At 48.8% G+C, this 9,549-nt stretch overlaps 1 protein-coding gene across 3 annotated transcripts in view; it reads right to left on the bottom strand.

Annotated features, from left to right (window-relative positions):
• Positions 1 to 9,549, bottom strand: part of LOC110133969 (interferon alpha/beta receptor 2) — a 63,899-nt gene that overhangs the window by 2,934 nt on the left and 51,416 nt on the right. For 2 of the 3 annotated variants that reach the window (XM_070455181.1, XM_020888233.2), the window contains one exon: positions 3,717 to 3,877. The exons of the other annotated variant lie outside the window; for it this stretch is intronic. In XM_070455181.1, coding sequence (XP_070311282.1) covers positions 3,717 to 3,877 — 161 coding nt within the window. The remainder of the gene's footprint in view (positions 1 to 3,716; positions 3,878 to 9,549) is intronic. 3 annotated transcript variants of the gene reach the window in all.

Below are 9,549 nucleotides of genomic sequence, written 5' to 3'. Positions count from 1 at the left end.
AGTCTTCTCCAACACCCCAGTTCAAAAGCATCAATTCTTTGGTGCTCAGCTTTCTTTATAGTCCAACTCTCACATCCATACATAACTACTGGAAAAACCATAGCTTTGATTACATGAACCTTTGTCAGCAAAGTAATGTCTCTGCTTTTTAATATGCTGTCTAGGTTGGTCAAAACTTTTCTTCCAAGGAGCAAGTGTGTTTTAATTTTTTGGCTGCTGTAACCACCTGCAGTGATTTTGGAGCCCCCCAAAATAAAGTCTGTCACTGTTTCCACTGTTTCCCCATCTATTTGCCATGAAGTGATAGGACCAGATGCCATGATCTTAGTTTTCTGAATGTTGAGTTTTACTTTTTTCACTCTTCTCTTTCACTTTCATCAAGAGGCTCTTTAGTTCTTCACTTTCTGCCATGAGGGTGGTGTCATCTACATATCTGAGGTTATTGATATTTCTCCCAGCAATCTTGATTCCAGCTTGTGCTTCAGCCAGCCCAGCATTTCTCATGATGTACTCTGCATATAAGTTAAATAAGCAGGGTGACAACAAACAGCCTTGATGTACTCCTTTCCCAATTTGGAACCAGTCTGTTGTTCCATGTCCAGTTCTAACTGTTGCTTCCTGACCCACATACAGATTTCTCAAGAGGCAGGTCAGGTGGTCTGGTATTCCCACCTCTTGAAGAGTTTTCCACAATTTGTTGTGATCCACAGTCAAAGGCTTTGGCATAGTCAATAAAGTAGATGTTTTTCTGGAACTCTCTTGCTTTTTCGATGATACAACGGATGTTGGCAATTTGATCTCTGGCTCCTCTGCCTTTTCTAAATCCAGCTTGAACATCTGGAAGTTCACGGTTCACGTACTGTTGAAGCCTGGCTTGGAGAATTTTGAGCATTACTTTGCTAGTGTGTGAGATGCGTGCAATTGTGCAGTAGTTTGAACATTCTTTGGCATTACCCTTCTTTGAGATTGGAATGAAAACTGACCTTTTCCAGTCCTGTGGCCACTGCTGACTTTTCCAAATTTGCTGGCATATTGAATGCAGCACTTTCACAGCATCACCTTTTAGAATTTGAAACAGCTCAGCTGGAATTCCATCACCTCCACTAGCTTTGTTCATAGTGATGCTTCTTAAGGCCCACTTGACTTTGCATTCCAGCATGTCTGGCTCTAGGCGAGTGATCACACCATTGTGGTTATCTGAGTCATGAAGATCTTTTTTTGTACAGTTCTTCTGTGTATTCTTGCCACTCCTTCTTAATACCTTCTGCTTCTGTTAGGTCCATACCATTTCTGTCCTTTATTGTGCCCATCTTTGCATGAAATGTCCCCTTCGTATCTCTGATTTTGTTGAGGAGATCTCTAGTTTTCTCCATTCTGTTGCTTTCCTCTATTTCTTTGCATTGATCACTGAGGAAGGCTTTCTTCTCTCTCCTTGCTATTCTTTGGAACTCTGCATTCAAATGGGTGTATCTTTCCTTTACACCTTTGCCTTTAGCTTCTCTTCTTTTCTCCTTATTGCCAAATTCAGACTTAATTTGAAGAAAGTAGGGAAAACCACTAGACCATCAGATATAACCTAAATCAAACCCCTTATGATTATACAGTGAAAGTGACAAATAGATTCAAGGGATTAGATCTGATAAGAGTGTCTGAAGAACTGTGGATGGAGGTTCATGACATTGTACAGGAGGCAGTGATCAAGATCATCCCCAAGAAAAAGAAATGCAAAAAGGCAAAATGGCTGTCTGAGGAGGCCTTACAAACAGCTGAGAAAAGAAGAGTAGCTAAAGGCAAACGTTATGTAAGTATCTATGTAATACCTCGCAGCTTCCCTGGTGGCTCAGGGGTAAAGAATCTGCCTGCCAATACAGGAGACAGAGGTTTGATCCCTGGGTTGGGAAGATCCCCTGGAGAAGGAAATAGCAACCTCCTCCAGTATTCTTGCCTAGAAAATCCCATGGACAGATGCGCCTGGCAGGCTATAGTCCATGGGGTTGCAAGAGAGCTGGACACGACTTAGTGACTAAAGACCAACAACCGCGTAATACCTCAATCTTTGTTACAAAGCCTAAAGCAGTTATTATCCCAGAGGGGGACGTTTCCAAGGGGACGTGGGAGGGATTCCCTCAAACTATAAGTTATAGCTGCCACCTTTTCACATCAGGATCCTTGTGCCAAAAAACTAGCCGGCCAGGAAAGGAGTCAGGAGTCACTACCTGGATCATCAGGGGGACAAGAGGCTGCTGCTACATGATGGGGCCCGGGGGAGGGGGGACTCCTGCCCAATTCTGATGGCACGTGGAGAAGCACAAGAGACGGGGTCTCTGGTGTCCTGTGACCAGGGGCTCAGGCCTCGCAGAGTGGAAGGTCTGAGTCGCTCCCGCCAGGTCAGCAGCGGCTGGTCCGGGGAGCAGGCAGCAGAGCGGTGAGGTCACGGGGGTCACTTGTGCCCTTGGACCGGCTGCAGGAGCGGGGCTGGCCCTTGTTCCCTTAACCTTCCTCTTGTAACCTTCCCTGGGGGAGCAGCTCGACTCGGCTCTTAAGAGAAGCTGCACCCCTGGGTCCTAGCGGTTTACGCGTAGGCTGGAGTGGATGCTATGATGCGCCACCCTCACCCCATCTTCTTTAGGAAGCAGGGGCCTGCTCCCTCGGCTGCTGGGAGTGGGGCTCCCCCAACCCCACCACGGGAGGTTCCCTGAGCTGAAGGAACTTCTCCATCCCAACTGCGCCTCCTTCCTGGGGGAGCCCACACCCAGCCCAGGGGAGACGTGGGCTTCACTTCACATTTCCTTTCACTTCATTTCTAACTGAAACAAAAGTGAAAATATCACCAAGATTTCATTTCTTAAAGCCGCTTCTGTCCTACAGGCTCCATCCAGGTACATTCTTTCTTCCACCCAAACGTTTTGAAAGTACCTTTCCTGTAACTCAGTCAGTAAAGAATAACCCTGCAATGCAGGAGAGCCCGGTTCGATTTCTGGGTCAGGAAGATCCCCTGGAGAAGGGATAAGGTTACCTACTCCAGTATTCTTGGGCTTCCCTGGTGCCTCAGCTGGTAAAGAATCCGCCTGCAATGTGGAAGACCTGGGTTCTATCCCTGGGTTGGGAAGATCCCTTGGAGAAGGGAAAGGCCACCCACTCCAGTATTCTGGCCTGGAGAATTCCACGGACCGTATAGTCCATGGGGTCGCAAAGAGTTGGACACGTCTGAGTGACTTTCACATTTTTTTAAATTTCCTGAAGGAAAAAAAAAAAGAACTGCTTTCCTAAAGCCTGGGACACACGTCCTGTAATTTCAGGTGCTCTCAGATGTTCCCTGCTCTGACACTGCTCCTGCCCCTCCTCTGTCCCTGGCTGTTCCGGGCACTCAGCCCAGAGTGCTCTCTTTCCTGTCTTCTCTGCTCTGAGCTCGGCTTGGTCCCTTCCTGCTCCGGGACCATCAGCTTGGCTCTCAGACGACTTGGGCCTCCGGGCAGGGAAGGTCAGAGAAGGAACAAACATCCAGGCTGGAGGGGGGGCTTTTAGGAACAAAACCTCTGTGCCCTTCCCATAGGGCTGTTCCCCGAGCTCAGACTTCTCCGAAAGGGCACTAGGAACGGGACCTGCACGCAAGGTGTGTGTCGTCCTCCGAGAAACCATGCTGGACTGACTCAGGCGGCTCTGACTCTGAAGGTCAGCGTCTTCTTACCCACATCTGGCTCCGTGCCACTACCTACCTCTTTCAGGTGCTGCGGAAGAGAATTCCTCGGGGGGAAGGCATGCCTGGCCTTCCTGTAACCGCACCGCAGCAGGAAGAAGCAGCCGAGCAGCAGCAGGACAGTGGCGCACACAGAGGCCACCAGGACACCGCTGGCCACGATCCAGGACGTGGTGGTTTCTGCAGGGGTGAAGGGCTGGGTCATATTCGCATCATGCCCGGCTTGGGGGATGGCGACCTTAACGCTCTTTTCACCACCATGATCTCATGGTGACTCCTTACCACTGGGGCGGAGAAGGGGGCACAGGTGTCTCAGAAGGAAACACAGCAGCAGCTATTCGAGGATCTGGAGGTTTTCAAGTCTCACCCTTTCCTACCATCTTCCAAGTTGGGTTTCTGGGGCATGATTGCTGATACGCCCCCAAAAGCAGCAACTGCATTAACTCTGATCCCTGTTATCTAACCACAGGGGAGCCACCAGCTCCCTGTTCTGCTGTTCCATCAGCAGATAGCGGGGCTCCCCGGGCCCCAGAGCCACAGTGACACACACATGCTACGGCGTTTGGTCCTGAGAACTGCACAGGGGACCCCACCTGACCCCCTGCGTGCAGAGACCTCCCCAAATGCTAGTGCCCAGCAGCCTAAAGCTGATCTCTGGGTGCCCCCTCCCTTCCCCAGCACCTCTGTGAGCTCCTGTCTGGAAAAACCCGAGGCTACCAAAAGAATTCACCTCTGTTCTACCAACTCTTGATGTTCCTTTCTTAGTGCACCTTCCTAAACAGCTCAGGACTGTAAATCCTTCCTCTCTCCCTCTGAGACCTAAATTAACTCCTACAATCCAGGAGTGTCTTTCCCAAGGATCTGGAAGCCAATCCTTTGACATGTCATCATCAGGATGGAGCATCACGACAGAGGAAGAGTCTCTGTCTCAGAGTCCCAGTGGGATGAATACCGCAGGTGATAAAATCCAGTTAGCAGCAGACGCAGAAAACAGCCTAAGTGTGTTAATATCACCCCATGTGCCCACCCAGTTTTGGTCATTTGTCACTTCCGTGACCCTGATCTCTTTTTGTCCCAATTCCCAATTCTGTCTTTAAAATGCCCCATCAGCTCTTTCCCCTTCTCCAATCATGAATGAATCAAATCTGTTGTTACCACCTTAACTGATGTCCAGCTTTATCTTGCACCGTCTCCAAGGGGTCACCCTTGGTGGCCCGGCTCCCCTCATCTAGCACCAGGCCCTCTGCCAGCTGCCCTCCTGGCCTCCCTGTGGCCAGCCCTGTCAGCAGCACCGCCCTCCTGATGCAAACTGAAAGCCTCTGGTGCTGGGAGAGGCCAGGAGAACGAACCTTGCCCTGGAAGAGCAGGTCCCTCCATGGGGATTGCGGCAAAGTGTCAACTCTTACTTCCGCAGGGCAGATCAAAGAACTCTGATCGGCACACAGTCCTGGAGCCGCCTGGACGGCCACCCCCGGCTGGCCTCTCCCAGCACTTGGCACAGTGTGTGGCCATAGACACTCCTTACACATCTAGTGACCGGTGAGGGCACCCAGCAGGGGGAAGAGGCTGGACGGGCCTGCTGCCCCCTCTTGCACTGTGATTAACACTGGCAGTGACCTTGCAGCCTGTCCAGCTCGTGCCCTGGCCGAGTTCAGGGAACTCACTCCTTATCCCTGAGCCCCATGAATTATCGTTTCAGTTACCAGGATCGAGCAGTGGTGCCTTTAGCAGGTTCAACTCAGATGGGTCTTCTGGGTGGATACAGGGTCGTGGGGCAAGGGAACTGGTGGGGGTGGCCCCCAGGCTTCAGGAGAGCTGATGATGGTAGGTCAGCTTGGGATCTGACGTCCCAGCTCTGGAGGAAGTTCCAGGACCATCTACTCATCTCTCTATCTTTCCACTTAATATTTCTGTAGCTCTCTAATTTGCCATGCATCGGAATCACTCATTAAATATTCATTAAACATTGACTGCTGGGCCCGAGCCTGCACAGTTGGTGGCACTGTGATGACTCCCCTGGGGGAGCTCCTGGGTCTCCTTGGGCCTCCAACCCAGACGTGTCAGCGTCTTACACAAGGGCATTATCCCACGGGCACACCTGGTTCATGGTGACAAAATTCAAAAGATGCTTTTGTGACCTACCAAGAAGGGGAAATGGGGAAGGAGAGGGGATACTGCTTTACATAGGCTGTGAATTGTGGGAGAACCTAGTAATCAACTGAACTGAACTAGTAATCAACACTCTGTGTAAAGCTCCCTGACCATGCCATCAGGTCAACTCCCTTTTCCTGTTTCAACCACAGCAAGTCATGCCTTTGCTTATGTATGGGATTAGTCTGTAGGTATGGGCGGAGATGTTACTTCCTGTTATTTACTGGTTGAGCTGACTTCAGGCGAATTACTTTATCTTTCTGAACTTTCACCCCCCTTCTGGGAAAGGGGAGAGGAACCTTTCCACACTTTCACTGAAAACCTGTGAGGTTTAAACAGGAGAATTACATTTAAACAAACAAACAAACTCTAAACTGATGTTTGACAAAAGCAGGTTTTCAGTGGGCTGTTCTCTTCTTTTATGAAATGTCTGGATTTTGTTAGTTAACGAGTGATCATTTAGAGTCACAAGATATTTGAAATACTTTTCTTTTTGGTCCAAGTGTGTGCCTCATGCCATGTTTCGCGACATAAGCCCTAAGTAATATTTAAAGGCGTGATCTTATTTTTTAAAAAACATGTATTTATTTGGCTGTCAGGTCTTAGCTGCAGGGCTCTGGAGCACATCGGCTCAGTAGCTGTAGGGCGAAGCTGCCCTGCAGCATGTGGGATCCTAGATCCCCGCCCAAGGACCAAACCTGCATTGCCTGAAATGGAAGGTGGATTGCTAACCACTGGAGCATCAGGGAAGCCCCTAAAAGTATGATTTGAATAATAACAGTAATGCCACCTAACTCATACTGCAGGCTGACCCCGTGCCTGGCACTGTCCTGGCTGACACCTTTGATTACTCTCCTCTTGCAGGTGAGGCGACTGAGGCATGGGGCGTTCAGGACCTGCCCCACATCACTCACTGTGCTGGACTCACAGCAGGGAAGGGTGGGACACGGGACAACCAGGCATACTCAGGCCTGGAGAAAGCAGTCGGCAGGTGTTCAGAGGAAAGAGTGAAGACCCCAAAGTCAGGATTCTAGTGATTTCAACAGGATGGGTGCTCGCAGGGCACAGAATTCTCATTCAACTACAGATGATTCACGAGCGGAATAAAAAGGCAGGCTTTTGGGAGTTCCCTGGCGGTCCAGTAGGCAGGACTCTGCACTTTCACTGCCAAGGGCCTGGGTTCAATCCCTGGTTGGGGAACGAAGATCCCACAAGCCTTGCTGGGCAGCCAAAAAAAAAAGGTTTTTTGGTTTTTTATTAAGGCAGGCTTTTGTTATTAGAGGCACTTGTTGGGAGGCTCAGCCACAAGGTGGAACACAGGCAGGCAGACGGAGCCTTGGACAGCTGTGGCTCGGCGCTAGCCGGGGGCTACAGAAAAGAGAGAGGGGCAGAGAATTCCCTCCAGAGAGACAGCAAGACTCCATCTTCCACGTGGCTCTGATTCCTGAGAAACCGTGCTTAATATTATTGCAGAATACTTTTGGATGACACTGGAAAGATCACATGACCGGGTGAGATGAGAGATTCCTGGATTTGGGCAAGTAACTTGTGCAATAACAAAAAGCAAAAGAAACCTCAACAAGATTCAGGAAACTCCAGGCTGGTAAGCCTGATTCTATATCCAGAAAACAATACAAAAATTCTAAAATGGATCGTTAAGTGGCTACTTGTTGTTTAGTTACTAAGTCGTGTCCGACTCTTTTGTGACCCTCTGGACTGTGGCCCACCAGACTCCTCTGTTCATGGGATGTCCCAGGCAAGAATAACTGGACCAGATTGCCATTTCCTTCTCCCAGGATCCTCCCAGCCCAGGGATCGAACATGTGTCTCTTGCACTGGCAGGCTGATTCTTTACCACTGAGTCACTAGGGAAGTCTGAGATTACGGCAAAGCTGCGTTTTTCTCAGCTGCTCTGAGACTATGGACTGCAGCATGCTAGGTTTCCCTGTCCTTCACTGTCTCCCAGAATGTGCTCAAATTCATGTTCACTGACTTGGGGATGCCATCTAATCATCTCATCCTCTGCAGCCCCTTTTCCTCCTGCCCTTAACCTTTCCCACCATCAGGGTCTTTTCCAATGAGTCAGCTCTTGGCATCAGGTGGCCAAAGCATTGGAGTTTCAGCTTCAACATCAGTCCTTCCAGTGAATATTCAGGACTGATTTCCTTTAGGATGGACTGGTTGGATCTCCTTGCAGTCCAAGAGACTCTCAACAGTCTCCTCCAACAACCACAGTTCAAAAGCATCAATTCTTCGGCGCTCAGCTTTCTTCACGGTCCAACTCTCATACCCATACATGACCACTGGAAAAACCACAGCTTTGACTATCCAGACCTCTGTCGGCAAGCTGACCTTCCTGCTTTTTAATGTGCTGTCTAGGTTGGTCACAGCTTTTCTTCCGAGGAGCTGTGCTGCGTTGTGCTTAGATGCTCAGTCGTGTCTGGCTCTTTGCGACCCCATGGACTGTAGCTGGCTAGGCTCCTCTGTCCACAGGGATTCTCCAGGCGAAAATACTGGAGTGGGTTGCCATGCCCTCCTCCAGGGGATCTTTCCAACCCAGGTCTCTTGCATTGCAGGCTATTCTTTACCATCTAAGCCACCAGGGAGACGTCTTTTAATTTCATGGCTGCAGTCACCATCCACAGTGATTTTGGAGCCCAAGAAAATAAAATCAGTTTCCACTTTTTCCCCATCCATTTGCCATGAAGTGATGGGACTGGATGCCATGATCTTAGTTTTTTGAAGGTTGAGTTTCAAGCCAGCTTTTTCCATTTTCCTCTTTCACCTTCAGCAAGAGACTCTGTAGTTTCTCTTCACTTTCTGCTACTAAAGTGATATCATCTGCATATCTGAGGTTGTTGATATTTCCCCCAGAAATCTTGATTCCTGCTTGTGATTCATCCAGCCCAGCATTTGATATGATATACTCTGCATATAAATTAAAGAAGCAGGGTGACAATATATAGCCTTAACATACTTCTTTCCCAATTTTGAACCAGTTAGTTGTTCCATGTCTGGTTCAAACTGGTGCTTCTTGATCAGCATACATGTTTCTCAGGAGACAGGTAAGGTGGTCTGGCATTCTCACCTCTTGAAGAATTTTCCACAGTTTATTGTGATCCATACAGTCAAAGGCTTTGCATAGTCAATGAAGCAAAAGCAGACTTTTTCTGAAATTCCCTTGCTTTCTCTATGATCCAATGTATGCTGGCAATTTGATCTCTGGTTCCTCTGCTTTATCTAAACCCAGCTTGTACATCTGGAAATTCTTGGTTCACATACTGCTGAAGTCTAGCTTGAAGGATTTTGAGCATAACCTTACTGGGGTGTGAAATGAACACAACTGCACAGTAGCTGGAGCATTCTTTGGCACTGTCCTTCTTTGGGATTGGAATGAAAACTCACCTTTTCCAATCCTGTGGCCACTGCTGACTTTTCCAAATTTGCTGACATATTGAGTGCAACACTTTCACAGCATCATCTTTTAGGATTTGAAACAGCTGAGCTGGAATTCCATCACCTCCACTAGCTTTGTTCATAGTGATGCTTCCTAAGGCCCACTTGACTTCACACTCCGGGATGTCTGGCTCTAGGTGAGCAATCATACCATCGTGGTTATCCCAGTCATGAACACCTTTTTTGTATAGTTCTTCTGTGTATTCTTGCCACCTCTTCTTCATCTCTTCTGCTTCTGTGTGGTC

The sequence above is a fragment of the Odocoileus virginianus genome, chromosome 25 (genome assembly GCF_023699985.2).
Source record: "Odocoileus virginianus isolate 20LAN1187 ecotype Illinois chromosome 25, Ovbor_1.2, whole genome shotgun sequence".
In the NCBI taxonomy this organism is placed as follows: domain Eukaryota; kingdom Metazoa; phylum Chordata; class Mammalia; order Artiodactyla; family Cervidae; genus Odocoileus; species Odocoileus virginianus.
The sequence above is the reverse complement of the archived record's forward strand: the minus strand, read 5'-3'. Positions and strand labels throughout refer to the sequence as shown.